The sequence below is a fragment of the Pinus tabuliformis genome, chromosome X, assembly GCF_031772625.1.
Source record: "Pinus tabuliformis cultivar Carrire ecotype Pingquan chromosome X, CPIR1, whole genome shotgun sequence".
Taxonomy (NCBI): Eukaryota; Viridiplantae; Streptophyta; class Pinopsida; order Pinales; family Pinaceae; genus Pinus; species Pinus tabuliformis.
In genome coordinates this window covers 1,239,891,692-1,239,917,495 of record NC_142308.1, presented here as the reverse complement: position 1 = coordinate 1,239,917,495, position 25,804 = coordinate 1,239,891,692, and the positions used below count along the sequence as shown (strand labels likewise).

The 25,804-nt window shown below is 40.6% G+C and overlaps 1 protein-coding gene across 1 annotated transcript in view; it reads left to right on the top strand.

Moving 5' to 3' along the window:
• LOC149144448 (FAD/NAD(P)-binding oxidoreductase) overlaps nt 1-25,804 on the top strand; it is a 387,681-nt gene that overhangs the window by 281,826 nt on the left and 80,051 nt on the right. The window contains exon 9 of the mRNA XM_089448548.1: nt 3,892-3,969. Coding sequence (XP_089304674.1) covers nt 3,892-3,969 — 78 coding nt within the window. The remainder of the gene's footprint in view (nt 1-3,891; nt 3,970-25,804) is intronic.

Genomic DNA, 25,804 nt, shown 5'->3' with positions numbered 1-25,804 from the left:
ATATAGTCACGATACTATCTCAAGCTTCAGTAGTATAGTGTAAGGTATAGCTCAACACTGTAGTTTATGTATGTGTGGCATCCCTGTGCAGCATGATATGCGGTATGCAATACGTAAGGTAGATACTCTGTAGTATTGGTATGGTATCTATCTAAAGTCACATATGATGTATGGTATAGAATGATCTCGCTCCAGTAACTTGTATGATATTGTAACGACCTATTTATAGAAATAATATCAAATAAATTTTAATAAATAAATTATATTAATCAAATTAATAAAATAATAAAAATAAACTAATAATAAAGTAATTTAATATAAGTCTAATCTTTATATTAAAATAAAAATCAGAAAAAGGAAAGTTAATTAAAATCAATATATTTTGACACGACATGGGAAGGGTGTCGTGAGGAAAGGAAGCGGTGGGTGCTGGAGGAAGGACGGCCACCGCTAAGAATTAGTATATAAACCAAGAATGAGAGGAGGAACGGAAGGAGGAAGAGGAGCAGAATCTGAAATTATCCACAGGAAGGAAGAGCGCGGATTGTTCTGAGGTTCTGGGCACGGGGGAACAGTCTGCTTCGACTCAGAAGCTTACTGGACTGAGCAGCGAGGTTCTGCTCAGTTTGGCTGGGTGGTTTCGGTCTTTTGGTAACCATAAGAGAGCTACAGGAGACATCAGCAACTGCAAGTACACAGAGAGTTGCAGAAGACATCAGCAACTGCAAGTACACAGGTAAGTACCTTCATTAAATTCTGCTAGTTAATTCTGTAAATAAAAGAAATTAGTTACAGGTTCATGAATCTACTTTAATGGCCCTTACAATCTGAAACTTTACATTTCTGCTTAAATATTTAGGAGCCTTACAGATATGGTCTGAAATAAGCAGTATGCATGATATTGTATGCAAAACAGTATAGTAAGTGTACAATATAATTGTGTAGAAGGCAGTGATTCCAGATAGCAGATGCTCATATATATAAGTAACAGTGTTGCCTTGCTATATTATAAACAATGTATGCATGACATTTCAATACCCTAGATGACATAGTTTAGATTTTCAGTGATAGTTCTTTGTTCTTAATGTCAGTGCTATATGAGATGATAGTGCTCCATGATGATAGTAATCTTGCTTAGGACACATGATGTTAGTAGTCTCTCATATGATCTAGAGATAACAGTGATGCATATGACAACGATTTACTTTTCAGTGATCTTGGCATACAAAACAAGGCTCTTGATGAAGATTTTTCTCATATTGATAGCTCTCTTAAATGTATCTCGGATTGTTCACAAATGTAGTTGTGAACCTCTTTGGATTGGCCCTAGATTGGCTGATATGGTTTATGATGTCTCATAGTTATGTACTTTGTATCACAACTGATCAATTAATGAAATCTAATAGAAGAAGAATTCCGGGTTTTCCCCTGGTCTCCGACCAGTCCTGATGTCTGTATGTGTGCATGATTTTCTTTTGTTGTTCCTTTTACTGTTCTGCTGCATTTATTGTTTTTTCTACATAATTTCATATGATGAAATAATGTTATAATATTGTGGGGTGGATTCAATATGTAAATGATGTAATGCAATTATCAAAACAAAGAACAATGAAGTCCTAGGAAAATTAACACCCTTCATATTGTCTCTGTAGTCTCTTCAGAAACCTTTGGGGAGTCTTGTACTTTCTTCCAGTTCAACTGGTAAATGTGTATGTAACCATACATAACAAAATTTTGTTGGGAGGAAATCTTCTGTGCACTTTTATGTGATGTGATGATTCTCATGTTTTCCTTTGATGCTTTGAATGTTTAAAAATAAACCTAACCAATTGTGCAAAATAAGGGAAATATTGGTTCACCCCCCTCTCAGTATTTCCAACAGAAGATACCTTTTATACACCTAAGTCGTAATTATGACCATTATATCCAACAAAGTTATTTTGCAGTTCATCATAGTAATCCTTTTGGGAGCCATGCTTCAGTCCCATATTTGGAGGAAATTGCATGTATGCAGGTTTATCATGCTTTATTGTGGTTTATGTTCATTACTTTCAGTGCCATTGCCTTAAAATAGATATGCCTATCAGTGTAATCACATCCCACATTTCTGCCTACTGTCTATATTATCCATTTGTATCTAAATATCACTCCTTTCCAATGACAAAATGAAGTAAAAGATAACTGTAGTCGGTGGCTAGCCAGGCCCAAATCATTACGGGAATCTAGGAAGTCTATGCTACTTGCATAACCATTTGAAGTTTGTGACAAACTGCACAACATCCATTTATAAGCCCAGTGCAATGTAGATAATCCTTTATTTCTAGATTGTTATGAAGTGCCAATAACCCAATCACTTGAGTCTTAAAGGATGTCTGGGACTTCCAAATGGATGGACACCCCCAACTCACCTTATTTCGTGATCTTGGATGCTCCAGCATTATTTGGACAGTCTGTTGCTGAACAAGTTTGCTGAATCTTGTCATAGAGTCCCTCAGTTCAGTACTCCCTAAAGTTTCCCCATAACATCATTTCCAATCCTGCAGTTTAGTATTCCATAACGTTTACTCATAACTCCATTTCCAATCCTGCAGTTTGGCAAAGCTAAGACACAATTTCTTTGTGACTCTCCTATTTGCTAGGCTGCCTGACTATATGCTTAGTTTCAGCTTCCGTGATCATTTAATGTCTCGTTTGGCAGTTATAAATGTAGAAATGGTGGGCCTATATGATGTTATGGTGGAAAAACTACTTTTTTCTGGGATACTGATTAACGTCACATATTGGGCTTATAGTGTGATTTCTTGAAAAATATGTACTTGTTACATCATGCACCATCAATGTTGCACTCAGTACAAGCTATTATGTGGAAGGTGGAGCCTTGGTAGGTGTTCTATCTATTTTGTGTGAAAAGTGTTGGACGACATAATCTTTATGACATTTCATATTTAAATAATGAATGGATTTTTATGCTCATGTAATGGCCTTTCCAGGGAACGACTGTCCTAGATGGGATATCATTTCTGTTTTCTATTTTACTTGTAGTTTTACTGAATTTAATCAATATCAATGTGGAAAAAGTCAAAGTCAGAATTAAATCGGAAAGGGTCCAGAAATTGAAAAAGTCGTTAAAGTCGGGAGGTTTTTGAAAAAGTCAGCAAGAAGTCGGCAAAATTAAAAAAATACAAAAGTATTCATTTAAAAAAAAAAATTAAAAAGTCGTTAAAGAAACTACCTCACGATTTTTTGGAAAAACTCCCGATTTTATCCTGAATTTTTTGATAAAATCCCGAATTTTTCAAAATAATTTTAAAAAGTCGTTAAAGAAACTACCTCGCTCACGATGTTTTGAAAACTCCTGATTTTATCCCGACTTTTTCGATAAACTCCCAATTTTTCGTTTTCCAAAAAATCGCCAAAAAATCAGCTAGCTCAAAAATTCAAACTTTGCCAATTTTATCACGAATTTTTCCACACTGATCAATACACTTACAAGGATTAGCACAAATAGCAACCACTTAGAAATGTAGCTGCAGGGAAGAGTTGATTTGAAAGAACATGTAAATTTCTGATCTATAATGTACTTATTTGTTCAATGAAGTAATGTACGCAGCATTTAGAAACATGCATGGATGTGACAAAAAGGAATAAGTCTAATTTATTCCTTTACCCTAACAGTTGTGTTTATAATATTTCTTTTGTTCATAATCTCTTCATTTTTTTTTGGTATTAGCAAATTGCATATGTATAAATTTACACTATATGGTCTGCTGCAAGATAATTTGAATTGAAAGCAACAGGAAGAGCATGGCTGGCAGATAGAGAGGGCGTGATGCTGATGTGAAGAGATGATCTTTTACTTTTCTTATTTTCAGTTTCTTTGCCTTGCTGCAGGTTGCGGGAGGAACAGGAATAACCCCCATGCTACAGATTATTGATGCTATTCTTAAAAATCCAGAGGATATCACGAAGGTATGACTTCTGCTAGATAATGCCATGTGTATTATTTGCGACCAATAAATTTTAGGAAGCAGCTGGAAAATATTGTTGGCCTCTTCAAATTTGAAAATCACCACTGGAAAATTAATGCTCCTTAGCTGTCCTCTGTCAAAACGTTCTCCTTGTCTTTCCTTCAATCCAAATCCAAGCATAAATGCAGAATGATTACAATAGCATGGTGGAGGACACTTTTATGGACAGATTTAGAATGTGGGGTTGTCTTCTGCATCTTTTAGGTTTGTCATGCCAAACTGAGCCATTTGGAGGCCACACTTGGCTGATGTGCGATGAAAGGCAGCCTTTCCAAGCCTGATTTAATGCCTAGATAGGGCCCACGTGTGGAAAGATTCTGGGAGCTCCTGGTATATGTGGAGGACAAGTGACAAAACCCATCCAATATTCCTGATTTTGAAGCCTTCACTTGACTACTAGGTATTCATTAGCCACCATCCAGTGTAAAAGTCAGACATGTAAAGCCTCTTGTTTGCCAATTGTCTTAACACTTTTATATCCATCTGGCCTATGTGTCTTGTACATTCCATCTCTTGTTTAAGTCTTATTGTTGGTAACTTTTACCACTCAAACTAGCAGGCTTGCCAAGGTCCTTACAAGCTGCTAAGCTGGCACACACACAGGACAAGTGCCTACTGTCACATTGGCACGAGTCCCCACTCTTTGAGGCCAAGTCCTTTTTGAATGAATATGGAAGGATTCCTTTTAATAGGTGCTTCAGCCAACAATTAGTAGACTGGTGCCTTGAATGGAATTTTGGGTGAAGAGAGGAGTGAATTCTTTCTTATGTAACCGATCTGGAAATGTTGCTTATGTAGAAAATTAATTTCAGACCAGCAAGGAACTTTACTCAAAACTGAAGAGAGTAAACATGTAAATAGGTCAAATGAGTAAAAGTTTAATATATTTACCAAGTATATGAGTTTCCCTTGATATGTATCTTTGGGAAGAGGCCTGTATTTCTTCTTGCTGTCCTGTGACTGCAGATCTGAAAATTGTAGAAAAGATGGGGAAAATAGCCAGATAAAATGTTGATTTTTTGTGTAGCATCGGAATGTATTCCCGCATGCTAAAAGGGCATCCAAAGTCGGCCAAAGAAAACTATGAAAAAATAAAAATAAAATTGTAATTTTTGAGGTTCATGTAGGCTCTAAATCATCAAGTTGGCCCCACGATGAAAGGGTGTGACCGTTGGTCAAAACCCACTCATTTGACCAATATAAATACACAAGTCAGGATCAGAGATAGAGAGATGTTGTTATGGTCAAATTGGGTCAACAGAAGAACACCAAAGTTTGATCAGGATCTGAAGCGGCCATTGACCAAATTTATTCTGCTCTGTTTGACTGAGAAGGTCGTTGTTTGACCGGATCTTGGACTGGTTTTGATACTACAAGGCTGCATTGACCATCGAAATTCAGACCTGTTATTGACCACAGTTCTGGGCACTTTGACTGCAGGCTACTTTGACTGCTGAACTCAGGCTGAATTTCGGACCCTTTGACCATAGTTGACTGTCATATAGTTTGAAGGATTTTGATCAGCATTTTGACCAAATTTGACTGGTATTTGTGCTTGTAAATTGGCACAGATTTCTAGACAATTTTCTATTGTAAACTTTCCTGAAGATTGAATTCTCCTTAGCAGAAAAGTTGGCTGGGTTTTTTCCCAATGTTGGGTTTTCTTTGGGTAATTTTGTTGTCTCTTTGTGTTTGGCTGCCTCTTTATGATCCTATGGTTATTATCAAAGTCACCAGGTCTGGCGAATTTTGACATTGAAACTTGAAATTCGCTGAACCTAGAATCAAATCGAATTTATTCGTTTAAATTTGTTGGAAAAATTCAAATTGAACATAAATGAGAACCTGAAAATAATATTCTAATGGGTTTAGCGAGGGTTTAATCCTATTTAAAATTTGTTCATTTAAATTAATCGACAAAATTCAAATTGAACAGAAATGTGAACATGAAACTAATATTCAAATGGGTTCAGTAAGGGTTTAATCCTTTTTTTAAAATAGGGACATCAATTTTGGAAGCCTAGCTTGTGTGTAATTGAAATATTTATTTACATATTTACATATGTTGTAGATATATGTACAAAAACAAATATTTACATGACTTAAAGGTTTTTAATTATCATAATTTAAATTAATATAACTTATTTATTTATCCCTATAATTATATGATAATATAATATCTAAAGAAATTCATTTACATGATAACTTAAAATTTATTTATTCATCACTATAGTTATATATAAGAATATATAAGTTTTAATATATTTATAAAATTAAGTTGTAAATGTTAATAATTTGAATTATAACTTATAATTAATATTAAAATTATTTAATAATTTTATTACTTTATATATGTTGATTTGGGGTAGTATCGGATGTGCTCTAACCATGAAAATTGGAGGAGAGGCTAAAGCACATGAGATTTCCAAGACCCAGAAATGGTTTGGGGAAATTCTGCCTGGTGAAGGAGATATTAAAATAATTAATATTTTTAATGGGTTCCTAAGTCTAAACTTAGGAAAATAAAAATATTAATGGATATTAATATAAAACTGGATTAGAAGGTTCTAAATGACATGGATGAAGCCAAATCTAATCTTAGCCGTTGATTAGAGATGTAATCTCGACCAGTTGAAGACTCAACAAAAAAAGTATAAGAAGAGGCTTGAGGGTCAGTTGGAGATACACCAGAGTGATGAGTAAGTTCGATTGTCTAGAGCGGGGTTTGCTAATAGAAATCGAACTAGTGATCAGAGTTGCAACGAAGGGCAGTGAGTGCAAGGCAAAGAGGCAGAGATAGTGCCAGAAGACCAGCGCAGAGGTAGAGAGGCAGATGCAGAGCAACAGCAGCCATGCAGAGGCCAGCAGTGATTGCGCAGAGGCTAGAAGGGCTTGCGTGAGTGACGCAGAGGCTACAGAAGTGACGTAGAGGGCCAGAGAAGCTGAATAGAGCCTCAGAGGGCTGACACAGGGTTTCAAGTTAGCACAGAGGCCAGGAGGGCTGACGCAATTCTTCATAAAAGTGTTGGAGAGGGTTTCGTGGAGCAGAATTTTAGAGTATTTGCTTCCGAAGAGAGGTATTATTGCGAGATTATTTTCTCTGTCGGGTGAGCCAGTTTGGCACCCAGTGTACTCAAGAAAAGCTACTTAATAATAAAACCCTCAGAACTACTACACCGGTTTTCCCAAGTTGGGTTTTTCCAGGGATGATTGTCCAAAAATAACAGTGTCCCTTGTGTATTTGTCTATTTCTTTCAGCTATTGATCTGTAGATGGTTGAGACTATATTGTGTTTATTTTAGTATTGATATGGTTAAATAACTTGTTAGTAATTAAAACAAGTAGGCAAAATAAACCAGAGAATACAGAAAAAATTTCTAACGGGTAATACTTAGAAATTTCAACATGGTATTAGAGCATTGCAGATCATAGGAGAGCTGAAGGCACCAGCCGAATCGAAGAATTTGTGGTAGAAACAACTGCCCCGAGTGACAAAATTTGTTCCTACGTAGAAGGCAGTAGAGAAGGGTTGACGCAGAGGGCTTGCGTCATCAGTTCAAGCCAGAGAAGGGGCCAGCGCAGAAGTAGTGAGAGGCAGAAGAGGCTCATGAAGAGCCACGTCATCCTGCTCAGCCAAGTAGGAGTGACGCAGTTGGCTAGTGGAGGGATTCAACCACTGTTGGGATTGCGCAGGGCCTAGAGGCTCAGTCCTTCAGTTGTTGGGGCATAGGAAGCTGTGGGCAGATTGTGAAGTGTGAAGCTGGTGGGGTGTTGTTGCTATTGAGGCAAAACAATACCTAACGAGACATAACCAAGGTAGTAGGTAGCCGCTACCTAGGCGGATTTCTAGTCAAGAAATCCAAATCAGTATTGCAGGAGCAAAGGAGATCAGAGGTGTGATTCAACTGTTGGCAGAAGGATTTCTAGGAGGGAAATCATGACTCAGAGGGAGTCTAGAAGAGGACTTCAAGGAGGGAATTAGAGACTCAAAGGAGTTGAAAAGAAGATCAGAGATGGCCATGAACGGATTAAGAGATCAGGAGATGCTGGACGGGTCATCCAACTTTGTCATCTGGAAGGCTAGAATCCTGTCTGTTCTAGATAGACATCGCATCAATGCCTTCACCTTGTGAACCGTGGCTATCCCAGTCGACCCAACTGATAACGAAAGGTATGAGGATGCGATGGCCAAGGAAAAGTGCATAATCCTTGATGGGGTCAAGGATCATGTAGTCCACCATATTGCCAAGAAGAATACGGCAAAGGAAATGTGGGACACCTTGACAACATTGTATCAGGGCACTTCTGTGTAGATGCTACTAGAGAATCAGCTGCGATCGTATCAGATGCAGAAGGGGGAGCAGGTGTGAAAATTCTATCACTGCAACAATTGATTTACTTTGCCTACTTATTTTCAATAAGTTATTTATGAAATTCCTTCAATAAACATTAAAATAAATTCTGCTGCAGATATCACGCCATAATACAGAAAGTGGGAAAACCGGTGCAACAAGGGAGGATTTTATTATTCAGCAATTCTTCAGTACAACTGGGTGTCAAACTGGCTTACCCAACAGAGAGAAAAAAATTCTCCAGCACTTCTCCCAGCGTCAGCCTGGCTGACCTTTGTGTAGCCCCCAAACACTTTGTGTTAGCCCCTGCTTGTCTGTGTCAGCCCTGGGCCTCTCTGCATCACCCACGCAGGCCCTCTACTGACTGTGCAGTCCCATGCTGCCTTAGTGTCTACCTGAAAGGCCCTGCGTCTGCCTCTCCTGCCTTTGTGCTAGTCTTCTGTTGCTGATCTTGACTCTCTGCTCCGTACTTGCTGCCTCCTGCTGCTCTCTAGACCACTAGTTCGAATTTCTTAGCTAACCCCGCTCTAGAAATTGAGCTAACTCGTCTCCCTTAGTGTGTTCTCCAACTGACCCTCAAGCCTCTTCTTATACTTTTCTCATTGGTCCATCAACGACCGAGATTAAGTCCCTAATCAACGGCTAAGATTAGATCTGACTTGATCCATGACTTTTGGACCATTCTAACTCAGTTTTATATTAATTCACATTAATATTTTATTTTCCCTAAGTTTAGACTTAGGGACTCCATTAAAAATATTAATTATTTTAATATCTTCGAAACGCGTTAGATTCTGCCCAAACCATTTCTGGGTCTTGGAGATCTCATGTGCTTTATCCTCTCCACCAATTTTTGTGGCTAGAGCACATTTGATGCTACCCCAAATAAACACTCCCTCTTAGCGAGGACTGTGCTCTAGTAATATTCCTCACTGAGTATCACCCTGATCATCGGCATCAGTCCCTATGCTGATGCTAAGCCTCCCTGCCCAACATCCTCTGCACTGCTGCATCCTGTACTGTTGCCCATGGCTCTGCTACTGCCACTGTTGCATCTGTACAACAGCTCCCTCTGCATCCATGTTGCTACTGGTCCTTTTCTCCAACACTGCATTTGCACTGCAACTCCATCTGCATTCGTGCTGCTATCACCCCCATTTATGCTACTGAAATGGGTTCTTTATTATCCCCATCTTTTCCCTGATGTAATAAAACTTTGTCTTTCCAAGGGCCTTGGTGAGAATGTCCGCCACCTGTTCTCCTGTAGGAGTGTAGCTCAACTGTACAGCTCCTCGTTGGACACAGTCTCTGACAAAGTGACACCAGATATCAATATGCTTTGATCGATCATGAAACATTGGATTCTCAGAGAGCTTGATGCAACTCTGGTTATCGCACATGATCCTGGTCACCTCCATTTTCCTTCTGAATAGGTTTACAAGTAGTTTTCTAAGCCATATGGCCTCACACAACACTGTGCTTGCCGCCATATATTCTTCCTCAGATGAGCTCAGAGTCACAAACTTTTGTTTCCTACTGCACTGGGAAGTCATTCATGATCCAATGTTGAAACAATACCTAGAGGTACTTTTCCGATCTACTGAACTTCCTGCCCAATTTGCATCAGTAAATCCATTAAATCTGATATCCTTACCCTTGGTGTACAAGAGTTCATAATCGACTGTTCCCTATAAATACCTGAGAACTTGTTTCGCTGCTGCCCTGTGCACCCTCTTCGGTTCCACCATGAACTGACTGAGGGTGTTGATAGCATAGCAAATGTTTGGACTGGTATTGACCAGATACATTAGGGACCCTATGAGCTGCAAGTATAGGGTGGGATCAACATCCTTGTCTTCTGATGCATCAATCTTTTTCCAGTTGGTGATCATTGGAGTAGCCATGGGTCTACAGTCCTCCATCCTTAATCTTTTCAAGATTTATGTAGCATACCTCCCTTGCCCAAGGAAGATCTCTCCCTTCTGCTGCCAAACTTCCAACCCTAGGAAGTAATGCATTAGTCCCAAATCCTTCATATCAAATTTTGTGGCTAGATTCTTCTTGCAGTCCCCAATGAGCCTGGATGATCCTGTCAGAAAGAGATCATCCACATACAATACTAAGATTAGCGGCTCATTCTCTATAACCAGATAGTAGAGATTCAGATCCGTGTCACTCTTGACAAATCCCATCTTCTGCAAGTAGCCATCGATTCGACCATACCATGCTCTAGGTGCCTGTTTCAGCCCATACAAGGCTTTCTTCAATCTGCATACATGAGACTTCTTCTCATGTGTCTCAAAGCCCTTTGGTTGTTCAATGTATACCTCTTCTTCTATTACCTTGTTCAGAAAAGTCGTTTTGACATCCATCTGATGAATCTCCCACCCCATCTGAGCTGCAAGAGATATCACAGTCCTAATAGATGTATACCTGGCTACCGGGGCGAAGGTCTCCTCGTAGTCAATTCCTTCCTTTTGAGCATACCCCTTAGCCACAAACCTAGCCTTGTATTTCTCAACACTGCCGTCTGCAGCGTATTTGATCTTGTAGATCCATCTCGAACCTACTACTGATCTGTCTTGAGGCCTTGGCACTACCTCCCAGACATCGTTCACCATTATGGAGTTGTACTCCTCTACCATCGCATCTAGCCAAACTTGATGTTGAGCTGCCTCTTGGAAACTGGCAGGCTCCCCATCTTGAGCTACTAATGCTTGATATCTATCTCGTTGTTTTCGCTCCCTCTTATTGTTTCTTGGCGCATCGATGAAGTCCTCTACATCTCGTAGAATCTGACGAAGTTCCCTGCTAGTTCTTCCTCTGCCAGCAGGTGCCTCTGTTAGCTCCTCCTCATCCTGTGAATCTTCCTGATCCGAGGAATAATTCTTTACTTCTGTTGGTTAAAGAGGTTTAACCAACGGTTCTTCTTTTGACTGCTCCTCGGAAGGCATCTCACGAGATTTTCTGAAAGCCCTGTCCTCCATGAACTTTATATCTCATCGAACTAGTACCTTCCTCCTCCCTAGAAGATAGATTCTGTATGCCTTAGCGTTCTCGCTATATCCCACTAGATATCCCTTTTCCGCAGATTGATCCAGCTTTTTCCACTTTTCCTCGGGTATGCGGCAATATGCTAAATTCCCAAATATCCTGAAATAACTGACTTTAGGCATCTTCCCTGTGAAAACTTTCTTTGGAGTAATCTTGCCCAACGCTCGATGAGTTCTGTTTTGAACATAGACTGCTGTGTTGCATGCTTCTGCCCACAGGAATTTTGGCATATCCTAATCATACATCATGGCCCTAGCTGCTTCTACAATAGTCATGTTGTTTCTTTCTGCTACTCCATTATGCTCCGAATTGTACGGAGTGTCCACTCTCTTCTGATGCCTTCCTTAGTGCAAAAATCAATGAAGTCCTTATTGACATACTCTCCTCCATTATTTGAGCATATAACTTTTATTTTCTTCCTAGTTAGATTCTCCACCAGAGCCTTGAACTCTTTGAATCGACAGAAAACCTCGTCCTTGGTTTTCATAAAATAAATCCAAGTTTTCCTTGAGTGGTCATCAATGAAGGTAAGGAAATACTCGGCACCACTAAGAGCTTTGGTGGACATAGGTCCACAAATATCTAAGTGTATCAATCCGCGTACACTCTTGGCCTTGTGTTTATGTTTACTCCTAGGAAATGCTGCCTTGGAATACTTTCCTAGAGCACATCCTCTGCATACATCATCTCGTTCAATACTAAGATCCGGAAATTGTTCTCCTGAGAATTCTCAGAGCCCCATGGTGCAAATGTCCCATTCTTCTGTGCCATAGTTCATTCAAATCCTTGCCTCTGTGATTGCCTATTAGTGCCATTGGTGATTCTAGTTGTAATCTGTACAACCTGTTACTTTTGAGCCTGATTTGCACTTTCTTTTTCCAACTCGGGTGTTTAACATATACCTTCTCCTTGATGAAGTAGACGTCATAGCCCTTGCCTTGAAGTTGTGACACGGAAAGTAAGTTCATTCCCAATCCTAGTACATGCAGCACATTTGTAGCGCGGAACCGTTCTCCTAATTCTATTTGAAAAATTATGGTACCCTTCCCTATTGGAGTACACTTTGCCTTGTTCCCCATGGTGATTTGAAAGTTCATCTTCTCTTCTCGATACTCTAAGAAACATTCCCTGATTCCCATCATATGCCAAGAGGCTCCACTGTCTATATACCATACTTCTGATGATGTAGAACTAGTCATACAAGCCACTTCTTCTTCCATCCTAGAAGCCAACATGGAGAAATTGAAATCTCTTGTGCAATTTTCTGAAAATCTGTGCGAGTCCCCTGACGTGGATGCCTCTGCATCATGGTCTCGACCCATAATTGATTTTCCTTTCCTGTCTTTGATTACTCATTTTGATACCATATGGAAATTCTATCACTACAACATCTGATTTATTTTGCCTACTTATTTTCAATAAGTTATTTATGAAATTCCTTCAATAAACATTAAAATAAATTATGCTGTAGATATCACACCATAATACAGAAACAAACACATGCACAAGAATCAACACATCGACACACATATTTTGGACAACAGTCCTCGGAAAAACACAATGTGGGAAAATCGGTGCAGCAAGGGAGGATTTTATTATTCAACAATTCTTCAGTACAACCGGGTGCCAAACTGGCTGACCCAACAGAGAAAATTTTTTCCAGCACTTCTCTCAGTCCCAGTGTCAGCCTGGCTAACCTCTGCGTAGCCCTCGAACACTCTGCGTCAGCCCTGGGCCTCTTTGCATCACCCACGCAGACCCTTTAGTGACTGCGCAGTCCCCTGTTGCCTCAACGTCTGCCTCTCTTGCCTCTGTGCTGGTCTTCTTTTGTTGATCCTGACTCTCTGCTCCGTACTTGTTGCCTCCCACTGCTTTCCAGACCACTAGTTCGAATTTCTCAGCGAACCCCGCTCTAGAAATCAAACTAACTGGTCTCTCTTAGTGTGTTCTCCAACTGACCCTCAAGCCTCTTCTTATACTTTTCTCGTTGGTCCATCAACGGCCGAGATTAAGTCCCTAATCAACGGCTAAGATTAGATCTGGATTGATCCATGACTTTTGGACCATTCTAACTCAGTTTTATATTAATTCACTATAATATTTTATTTTCCCTAAGTTTAGACTTAGAGACTCCATTAAAAATATTAATTATTTTAATATCTTCGAAACTCGTTAGATTCTGCCCAAACCATTATGGGTCTTGGATATCTTATGCGCTTTAGCCTCTACACCAATTTTCGTGGCTAGAGCACATCCGATGCTACCCCAAATCAACAATAGGTAGATCACTTCCTGAGCAAGTTGAAGGATATTCGGGACCAACTGACTTCCATAGGGGCCATGCCAGATCAGGAGTTAATGGTGAGGATTGCCCTGAACGCAGTCTCCGAAGAGTGGGAGACATTTGTCCAAAGCATTTTGGGCAGAGAAAATCTTCCAGATTGGGAAGAACTATGGGCAGCTCTTCGCCAAGAAGAGATCAGACGGTTGACCAAGGTGGGAAGTAGTAGCAAAGGAGCCCAGGTCAAGAAAGAGGAGGAAGAGGATGCAGCTCTGGCATCTGCGGGGCAGCAAGGGAAGAGGAAGAAAAAGGACCTCTCCAAGATAAAGTGCTTCAACTGTGGGGAACTAGGCCATTATGCAAACTAGTGTCCTAGGAAGAAGAATAAGGGAGAGGTGTCTAACTCCAAGGCAGTGCCGACGAAGGTAGAGAAGGAGGTAGAGGATGATGACGATTGTGCCATGAGTGCTCATGTACCTCTAGAGAAGAGGTGGGGAGACATCGAGCTGTAGTCAGGAGGACTACAGGAGATGTGGGGCAGGATCCTTGAGGTACCCAAACTCTTGGATCATATCTGGCTACAGGAGCCCCAAAGTGACAGTAGCAGGATGGCAGATGTTGGTAGAAGCGGATGCGGATGAAGCGACAGAGAGTGCTAGAGTGCAGTAGTCCCTGGCAGTGCAGAGAGGGTTGCAGCAATGCGAGAAGCACAAAGGAGGTTGCAGTAGTGCAGGACGGCACAAAGGTGTTTGCAGCAGTGCGAGAGGCACAGAGGTGTTGTTGCAGCGCAGAGGCAGCAGAGGGAGCACAGGATAACAGCAGAGAGAGCTTCAGCATCAGGACGACTTCTAGTCTGATAAGGATGTCAGTTGTTGGGTAGATCAATTACCATCGTCTCAGTAACTGAGTTGCAGTGCAGCAGTAGCAGTGGTGGTGCTATGTCTAGCACAATGCAGCAAGAGGAGAGAGGGTTGTAGTGTAGATGCAGTGTTGGGAGGAAGGACTAGTGGCAGCACGAATGCAGAGGGAGCTGTCGTATAGATGTAGTAGTGGCAATGGCATAACCATGGGCAACAGTACATGATGCAGTGGTGCAGAGGATGTTGGGCAGCAAGGCCAAACATCAGCACAGGTACTGGTGCCAGATAATCAGGGTGATGCTCAGTGGTGGAGTATTACTAGAGCACATTCCTCGCTAAGAGGGAGTGTTGATTTGGGGTAGCATCGGATGTGCTCTAGCCATGAAAATTGGTGGAGAGGCTAAAGCACATGAGATCTCCAAGAGCCAAAAATAGTTTTGGAAAATTCTGCCAGGTGAAGGAGATATTAAAATAATTAATATTTTTAATGGGTTCCTAAGTCTAAACTTAGGAAAATAAAAATATTAATGGATATTAATATAAAACTGGGTTAGAAGGTTCTAAATGACATGGATCAAGCCAAATCTAATCTTCGTCATTGATTAGAGATGTAATCTCGGCCATTGAAGACTAAAAAAAAACAGTATAAGAGGAGGCTTGAGGGTTAGTTGGAGATACACCAGAGTGATAAGTTAGTTTGATTTTCTAGAGCGGGGTTTGCTAAGAGAAATCGAACCAGTGATCAGAGTTGTATCGAGGGGCAGTGAGTGCAAGGCAGAGAGGCAGAGATAGTGCCGGAAGACCAACGCAGAGGCAGAGAGGCAGACGCAGAGTAGCAGGATCCACTCAGAGACCAATAGTGACTGCGTAGAGGCCAGAAGGGCCTGCGTGAGTGACACAGAGGCTGCAGAAGTGATGCAAAGGGCCAGAGAGGTTGCACAGAGCCTCAGATGGCTAACGCAGAGGTCAGGAGGGCTGACACAGTGCTTCAGAAAGGTGATGGAGAGCGTTTCGTGGAGCAAAGTTTCATAATATCTACTTCCGAAGAGAGGTATTACTGCCAAATTATTTTCTCTGTCGGGTGAGCCAGTTTGGCACCCAGTGTACTCAAGAAAAGCTGCTTAATAATAAAACCCTCAAAACTACTGCACTGGTTTTCCCAAGTTGGGTTTTTCGGGGACGATTGTCCAAAAGTAACGGTGGCCCTTGTATGTTTGTCTATTTCTTTCAGCTGTTGATTTGTAGATGGTTGAGACTATATTGTGTTTATTTCAGTATTTATATGGTTAAATAACTTGTTAGTAATTAAAACAAGTAGACGAAATAAACCAAAGAATACAGAAAAATTTCTAACGGGTAATACTTAGAAATTTCAACAATATATATATATATATATATATATATATATATATATATATATACCACTTATCGAACTTAAGTCAAATTTTATCATTTAGTTTGTTATTGCCGATTTTTTTTCGATTTCCAAGGTCGTTGAATTCAAACACGAACTCGAACCAAGTGACTTAGGTTATTATTGCATTGCAGTAGAAATTTTCTATGTATAATTGCTCAATGATTGGAAGTAATTATCAGATTAGAAAATCAGTTTCTATTAGAAGAAAATTCAACATAAAATTCCTTTGCAGGGCCACCCAAAAGTGGATGTACACTCTATATTGGTAATTTAGAGGTGGGGGAAGCTAGGACAACAAATGTATGTCAATTTAGTTCTTCTCGAGCTTTAGATTTGCAATAAATCTGTGTTTACAGCAAGCTGGAAACTTGTTGGAAAGATCTAGGGGTTAAATTTGTTGAAAAATGTAACTAGGTTCGCTCTTCATAATGTCTACTACAGGGTCCCTCTGCTCCCCCCTTCGAATTGCTCCTAGAGCGTGCTCCAAGCAAGGGTGAATTAGGAGCAACAATATTTTTTCAGTAGGGCAGCCTAATATTCAAGCTTATGGCCCTAGTATTGATATGCAATTCATGGTAAAAGTGACATTCTTCCTTATCTTGCATTTTCATCCTTTTACTTAAATTTTTAACATTACCATGAAATGACTCGGGATGTTTGAGAGTGGTTCTAACCTCATTGGATTTCATATGGAGAAAGTAGAATTTTAGATCTCACTCAAAATCTAGTAGACTTATCAATTTTTTAGGATTTCAGGATTGGGGGGATTTTGTCATGTACTATGGTATGGAACTCGTATTTAATCAAGAGCATCAAGCCCTCTATCTACCTTCATGTTAGTGACATTGGTTGTCAAACTCCTCTATCAAGACCCTACTAAAAATGTACCCAGCGCTCAAACAAAATCTTGACTTGACATGCTACATTTTTTCTATCTTATGTTAATTGCTTAGAGGGTGATATTAATGACAAAGATCCCAAGATAAGCAATGATTTTGATGATATGTAGCTATTTGTTGTAGCATGATATTTTTGGATGCTAGAGGCCATCTAGAGCCTATTTGTTGATGTATTTTCAGTTTAGAGATGGATTACACTTGATGCTATTTTGGTTATGTGCACCCTTACATGCTATATAAATGAGAACTTGTAACTTGTGGATGTGGTTGATGAAGATTATAACTTCTAGATGATTGATGTTATATGGTGTAATCCATGTTTTTATGCTTTTTATATCTAATTCATCATTCTACATGCTTTTGTTGACATATATGCATCAAAATATATAAAAATATATATTATATAAAGATTCACTCCCAAACTGGGAGCTTTTGAAAATGTCGCTCCCCGCTTCCAAGTAACCTTGGTCTAATGTAATCACGATTTTATGTACTTGATGAAAAGAGAAAAACAAATTTTATTATTATTATTCTGTGGCATGGGTTTCATGCTCAAGTCAATTTTTATTTATAGGTCAAGCACCCATTGTGTGCTTCTAGGTTTGGTCATTGAGTCAAAGAAGTCAATTGAGTTATTGTAATATATATAGGACCCATTTGGGCACCATGTATCAAGTCAAAGAAATTTTATGTAAAATCAAAAGCGTCATAAAGACCCTCCAGGACCTTGTCAACAAGCAACAAGAAGTCAACTCTCAAGGGAGAACAAGTCGACCTATTTAGTGTGAAAATCCCTGAATCTAACAAATTAGAAACCCCTACTGCACTTTCTGGTTTACTATCTCCTACTTGTTCTTTACATTAACAAGTTATTTAATTGCATAAACATCGAAGTAAACACAAATGAAACCTTCCCAGATATACAGATCATGCACTGAAGTAAACAGAAACAATAACACAAGCAACACCGTTATTTTTGACAATCGTCCCCAAAAAAACCCAATTCAGGAAAACGGTGCAGCACATATGAGGGTTTTATTATCAAATAGATTTCGTGAATACAACTAGGGTGCCAGAATTGGCTCACAGAACAGAGAATGTCCTCGGCAGTAGTACCTATATCTGGAGACAGATATTCCGGCAAATCAGCAACCGGATGATCAACCCCACCGTGATTATAACTGTTCCTTGTGCTGGATAACGAAAGTTGCTCCAGGCATTGCTCTGGAATTGCATCACGCTTCAGGAACTGCGTCACCCTCTCCCAACTGACCTGCTCTCATTCTGCCCCACAGAATCTCCCCAGCGCTGCCTCTGAAGCCCAGCATCAGCCTTTATGACCCTCTGCATTGCCTGCATTAGTCTCTACGGCTTCTGCATCAACCTCTATGGCTTCTGCATCAACCGCTACGGCCTTCTACGTCCTCTGCATCAGCTCTTGCTGCCTCTGCGTTAGCCCTTCTAGGGCCTGCGTTGTCTCTCCTGCACTGCGCTGCCTCTCTGCTATGTATTCTTCAGCCTCAGATGAAAATCCCTTGCTGAATTGCCCCTCGTTGCAACTGATCACTAACTCGATTTCGTCAGCAAACCCAGCGCCAGAGAATCGAATTTTTGATCTCTCGGTGTATTTCCAACTAACCCTCAAGCCTCTTATATTTTTCTTGTTGAAGATTCAACGACCAAGATTAAGTCCGTAATCAATGGCTAAGATTAGAACTGGATTAATCCTTGTCACTTAGAACTTTCTCACCCATTTTATATTAATACACATTAATATTTTTATTTTCCTAAGTTTAGACTTAGGGACCCATTAAAAATATTAATTATTTTAATATCAATTCATCCGGGTGGAATTTCTCCAAACGATTTCTAGGTCTTGGAAATCTCATGTGCCTTAGCCTCTCCACCAAATTTCATGGCTAGAGCACATCCAATGCTACCTAAAATCAACACTCCCTCTTAGTGAGGAATGTGCTCTAGCAACACTTCACCATGGAAGCATTACACTAATCATCTGCATCGGTCCTCTGTGTTGATGCTAGCCCTGCGGCTCCACATCCACTGCACTGATGCTTCTTGTACTTCTGCCCATGACACTTCCATTGCCACTGCTACATCTGCACTGCAGCTCCCTCTCAAAATGTTGCCTCATGTTGCCCATAGCACTACCACTACTAACTGCTGCATTGCAACTTAGTTACCGAGAAGTAAGTAACTGACTTCACCCAAACACTGACATCTTGGTCAGTCTGAAAGTCTCGTGATGTTGAAGCTACCTCTGCTGCTATCATTGATGAATTGATTCATTAACAACATCTATAAGCATTCCTTTAGCGACTCCACTCAGTGTCCAAACCCCTAGTTTACTTGAAGGCAAAAGCATTCCTCTTTTAACTAGGGTTGTTGCAAAAAGAGGAGAACGAACTCCATCACCTGTTGGAATCGCCCTTCTCCTTGAATTTGAGAAAGTTAGTGATCCATCCCCAAAGATGGCATCTAGTTCTAACACTGACCCAAAACAAGGCCAACCCTAAGATGACCAAAAGTGAAAGACACTTGGTTAGTGTCTTTGCCCCTTTGAAGTTGAGTGATGATCCCAAACCATTACTTGAAAAATATAATCGATGGTTCCCCAATTTCAAAAGGGATGCTACTTGGACTGCCATGCCTTTATTGAGGAATTATATTGGCAAATGTCCCCTATGAGGATCTTCGATGAAGATAGACTCATCATGCTTTTTTCTCTATTGCTTGAAGGACAAGCAAGAGAATGGTACCTTAGCTTTCCCCTAACATGCATAGAAGACTCTGATGACTTGAAGACCTATTTATGAAGAGATGGTCATGCAATGCCCAAGGAACCTTTAATATTGAAAAAATCAATCAAATAACTAAGGGAAGGGAAGACATGTAGGAATTCATTCAAAAATTTGATAGGGTAGTCAAGGATATACCCGATCATTTGAAACCATCCGAAGCTAATATCCTTGATAAATTCATAAAAGTTGTGGGTGGCCACTTAACCTATGTATTAAGGGACAAGAAGCCTTCCACATTGTCTGAAGCCAAAGAGTTAGCAATGGAAGTTGAGGAAAACCTACGAATCTCGAAGGTAGATGTCACTGACCACACTAGAGCTAAAGCCAAGGTTAAAAAGGAGAAATCCAAACGTCAACATGAAGAAACCCTCCTTGTCATCCTCGAGAAAATAGAGAAATTGTTAAAATTGGAAACTGTTGATTTGGGGTAGCATCAGATATGCTCTAGCCACAAAGTTTGGTGGAGAGGTTGGGGCACATGAGATCCCCAATACCCAGAAAGGGTTTGGGCAGATTCTAAAGAGATCATGAGATATTAAAATAATTAATATTTTTAATGGGGTCCCTAAGTCTAAACTTAGGGTAAAATAAAATATCAATGTGTATTAATATGAATCTGTGTTATAATGGTCCAAAAGACAAGGATCAAGCCAGATCTAATCTTAGCTGTTGATTAGGGACTTAATCTCGACCGTTGATATGTCAATAGGAAAAGTATAAGAAGAAGCTTGAGGGTCACTTGGAGAACACACCAGAGTGATCAGTAATTCTATTCTCTAGAGCGGGGTTTGCTAAGAGAGATAGAATTAGTGATCGGGAGATGCAGCTGAGGAGCATTTGAGTATAGAGAGACAGAGAGGCAAAGATAGTGCCAGGAGAGCAGCGCAGCAGCCAAGGAAAGTGACGCAGAGCCAGCCAGGGCTCACGCAGGGCCACGCAGAGGCAGGCGAGAGTTGCGCAGAGCCTCAGAGAGGCCAGTGTTGCTGACGCAAAGGGCCAGAGGGCTGAAGCAGACCCATCCGAGGTGATGCAGGGCCAGTGTGAGGCAGAGAGGGGCTGACACAGTCCAAAGAGAGGTTAACACTGGGTTTCTGGGGCAAATTGGTGCTGAGTAGCTGTTGGAAGGATTATCCGGGGTTTCAGCGAAGAGATTTGTCAAAAACTAAGAGGTATTACTACCAAAGAAATTCTCTTTTGGGTAGGCCAGTTTCGGCACCCAAATTGTACTCTGATATTGCTTAATAAGAAAACCCTCAGATAGCTGCACTGGTTTTCCCACATTGGGTTTTTCTGAGGACATTAGTCCAAAAATAATGGTGTCATATGGTGTGTTTGTTTCTGTTTCTTTTAGTTGTTGATATGTAATATGTTGAGCATGCATTAGTGTTTATTTTTCAGTATTTACATTGTAAATAACTTGTTAAGGAAAATAACAAGTAGGTAGGAATAAATCAGATAAAGTGCATGGAGGGTTTCTAACTAAGTAAACTTAGAAGCTTCAACAACAACTAGGTCCAAACTCCATGTGGGTCATCTTATTAATGGCAACTGATATTTTTCTTGGATCCCTCTCATCGAGAGGTGTAGGATTGATCTAAAGATCATCTGATTTCGATAATTATTCATGGAGATAAGAATTTATTAGTGTTATGGGACAATTCGTCAAGGTCGGCCAACAACCAAATAAACCCCACTTGTGCTCAACGTTTTAGTATAAATAGGAGAGGTCTTCAAGTCATTTAATATTCATCTCTTGTGATCTCAATCTCCACTTGTTTGGGCTTTTGGTGGAAGGGGAGGTCTAGAGGAGATGCCTTCTACGCAACCCTAAAGGAGAAGTCATGGACGTGCCCTAGCCGCAGTCAAGAAGGGCAGTGAAGTGTAAGCCCTCAACGCAGCCTAGGAAAGGATCTCTAGTCTAAGGGAGCTTCAACGCAAATCTAAGGAATCCTAGAGGGAGCCCTAGTTGCAGGTCATGAAGGGACCCTAATTTTCTGTCTCAAGAGACCCTCAAACGCAGCAAGAAGAGAACCTTGATCTGGTGTCTATGCAGCTCCTAATCCACAATCCTCAAAGGTTCTAATACACTGTCATAATGGAGACTCTAGGAGAAGAGTCCTATATGTTGGAAGTGCAATGAGGAGATTTGGCCGCAGGCAAAAGGGAGATTAATTACACTGTCATAATGAAGCCCTCAAACAGTTAGGAAGAAATCTAAACGTAGGGCTAAAGGGAGATGCCCTAACTGTTGTTTCAAAACACAGTCATAAGCCCTAAACAATGTCAAGAAGAGGTGATCTTAATACGCAGTGAAGGGTGACAAAGAAGGCCTTGTTCGCTGTAATAAGGTGTCTTAAATACGCTATCATTAAAGGCCTCAATCCACAATTGAGGATGACTGTTCTAGGAAGCCCTTGCTATTTCACAGCTAGAGGATGATCCACAACTTTAGGAGGATGGTCATAGGCAATAGTAACAGTTGGTTGTTGTCCAGAAAGAAGCCTTACACAGTCACCTAGCTGTTGTTGCTGAAGGTGACAACAAGGCCATGTTTGGGTATGATATGCTGGGAAAAAGTATCCAATGAGGAGGAACTATGAGGTTGTTGCTTGAAGGTTGATTGGATCACTGTATGAAGGGACAAGGTTACAGTCAACTGCTGGGCTAGGTCGCAGGCCATAGCCAGCAGTTGGAGGCCTCCTTAAGTGCTGTGTTCAGACCCTATAAGGCAGGGTATCATTGGAGTAAATATGTGCAGGCAAGCTGCAGTCAATAGATGGATTGTGGGGTTGATTTAGAATGTTGTAGCTCACAGTGTTTGTGCTCTATTCAGTGTCCAGGTCTGCTATGAAATGCTTCAGTCCTTTCAGCTTACACAAGTTGCCAGATGGGCAGACTTGACATGATCAGTGAAGCAGCAAAGGAGGAAGAGCGTTATAGAAGGAAAGCTTCAGTATTCTGGGCAATTGGTTGAGCTGCTCTAGGCCTATCATCTGTTGCATTGTGTTATCTTCATGGTGAAGATCTCTGATGTCTGATCTCTTATCTTGTCAAGTCAAAGTGTTGACTTCTGATGTATATGTATTATCTCTCTCTATTGAACTATTGAAGAACATATAAGAAGAATTGGTCAAGGGTTTCCTCTTGTCTTGGCTTGTCTTATGCGATTTATGTTTATGTTCTATCTGCAGTTTACTTTAACGCTGATGTGATTGCTAATCTCGAAAAGATATTGAGCTAACTGTGAAAATTGAAATAATTTGCTCTAAGCATAGAACATACCTAAAATTAACAGTAATTCACTGAAGAAGCCAATGCACGTGACAGGTTTATCATGAATAAAATCACTGCCTTGGAAAGGGCTTCAAAATCCAGTTATATTTCAAAAGGAAAACCCTTTCCCAAAAAGCAAAGTGAAGAAGATAGGCCAAGCTCGTCTCAATTCCCAAACACTTTGGCTCCAACTAATGTTTTGAGTCAGACTCATCTTTTGAGGATGAGAGAAGTGAAGAGGGAGAGAATGAGGATGAAGAAATTGATGAACAGGCTAACCTTGTGGAATCTGACATCTTCAACATTTTGTTGGGAGGCTCATACACACACCCTCCCATTAGTGAGGTCACCCTTAAGGAAGAAAAGGAAGAATCCATTCTTAACTCTAATAGCAAGGGAAGGTTCAAAGGGGTCCAATATTCACGAAAGGAAAATAACAAAGACCCTACAACCTCTAAGGAACCATCTAAAGAAGACTCATTGCCCAAGCAAGCCCCTCCCAAGGAGTCTCTCCCTGAAATTCCTCCCAAGAAGGATCCCCCAACCAAAGCCAATTCAAAAAAGGATCCTCCAAGGAAGGAAAACATCAAGAAGAAAGAGAAGGGAAAAGAGGCTAAGCTTGACATTGACATAGGGGTTGTCGTAGGAAAAATAACCATACCTGTTCCTTTGAAAGAAATTGCAAAACTTCCCGAGCAACAACAACAAATCAAGAAGTCCCTAGGTATTCAAGAAGAAGAATTACCCGAAGACTTACAAAACATTCATATTCCTAACTGAAACCCTGGGTATGAACCATTTATGCTCACTTTGGCTATCAATGACCTCTTCTTACACAATTGTATGTTAGACTCAGGGGCTTCCGCAAATATCATGCCCTTAAAAGTTATGAAGCAATTGGGTCTCAGCATCACTCAACCATATAAGAAGGTATGTGGTTTTAACTCCAAGCCTGTGGAGGTGGAAGGTCTCATAAAGGACCTTAAGTCTCTTTGGCTAGGAACTCTGACATATCCCTTATCATGGATGTTGTTGTCATTGATATCCCTGATGTGTGGGGAATGCTATTATCTAGGAAATGGAGGGCTACCGTTGGGGGCCAAGTTCAAATGGACTTATCATATGCTACCATCCCGTAATCTGATGGGACCCCTTTTATCCTTTATAGGGAACCCACCTACCTCTCTCATGTGATTAAGCCTGGACCATATTATGAAACACATGAAATTGAGAAGCCTTCTCCTATTCTCCCGTCTCAAGAAGTTCATATTCTCAAACGACCAATTTCCAAAACAAGCAGAAAGTGGAAGCCTAAAAAGGAATATAAGGTCGGGGACTTGGTCTTGGTTGATAGAGACCCAATGTTTGTCAAGATTCATGGAAAAGTTGGGGAGGACTATTATTACATTGCTAAACTCAATGACGAACTTTGGCCTGAGCTGGTCAAATTAAGTCGTATCACCCCTTTCCTTGAGACTTGATATTGTATCATATGCATGGTAGAGTAGGATGCATTGCATGTTGATTTTGCATTAGAACTAATGTCATATGATTTTTCTCATGGTAGATTAGCTGCATTTAGATTTAAAAATTGCATTTTACTTTTACGAGTCAATTTTATGGGCCTATTCTAAGCACGTGTGATCATGAGATGCTACGAAAGCATGCTACCTTGTGTTTTCATCTATTATATGTGTCGGTAATAGGTTCCATCATAGGTAGGAAAGTACATCCTCCCAATAGTATGTTGCGACTCAAAATCAAAATGCTCCACCACTCTCCTAGTGAAATCCTCATAGGAAATCACATTGGCATGCCCCAGAGTAGACAAACCATGAAACCACTTGTCATGTGCCTCCCCCTCCAAGTGTAGTGTAGCCATTTTATTGGCTTCCACCTCCGTCATCCTATTGAGCTAGAAATAAGTGTCCAACTTCTCCACCCAGACCCAAGCTGCGCACATGGTAGTGCCATCATAGGTAGGAAAGTACATCCTACCAATAGTATGTTGCGACTCAAAACTTTGCGTGCCCTGGCATTCATAATTCCCGCCCTTCTCATTTTGCTTGAGCTGGCAATAGTCTCTGAAAGATATGGCTGCCTTGAAATCCTCCCCCATGGATTGCCATTCCCTGAAATACTCCCCCATGGGCATCTGGTCATATGGTCCACCCTGCTCACTAGGTGTTGATGGCAAGAAAGATGGCAACATGGTCCTAGTTGGCCCACCTGAGGCTAGTCGATGAGTAGCCAAAGAAGGATGGTCATACTGTTGGGAGGCTCCAATAGGAAATCTCGATGGATGTTCTGGTCCCGGTTCTGCTGTGTGATCTCCTCCAACATCTCCTTTTGCCCCTTCGCTAAATCACTAAGGGCCTTCAAGAGGTTGTCAAAGGCCATTTCTTCCTTACTCCTGGGTTCCACCATGTCCTCTACTACCACTTCCTTCCCACGCTCCTCAGTGTCTGGTGTAATCTCTAACTCCCTCTCTCGGCTCCGGTACCTCTGTCTCTTGTAGGTGATATTCTACCTGTCCTCCTCACTCATAGGAAAATCTCCCATGGCTGAGCCAAGATCTAGGCTCTGATACCACTGTAATGTTCCAAACTAGGAAAAACAATGATATGCAAAGCAAAAACAAATACAACACCAAAAATTTCAAACATTCAGCAAACACCCATAAAAACTCCAAAAGTAAGAACCAGCTGAGCCATTTTATTAATCAATTGGAGCAAGTACAATAGTGTGGAAGGAGTGCACCTGGGCTTGCCTCAATGGCAAGCGTGACAAAGCCCAGGTGATAAAACAATAAGCCCAAATG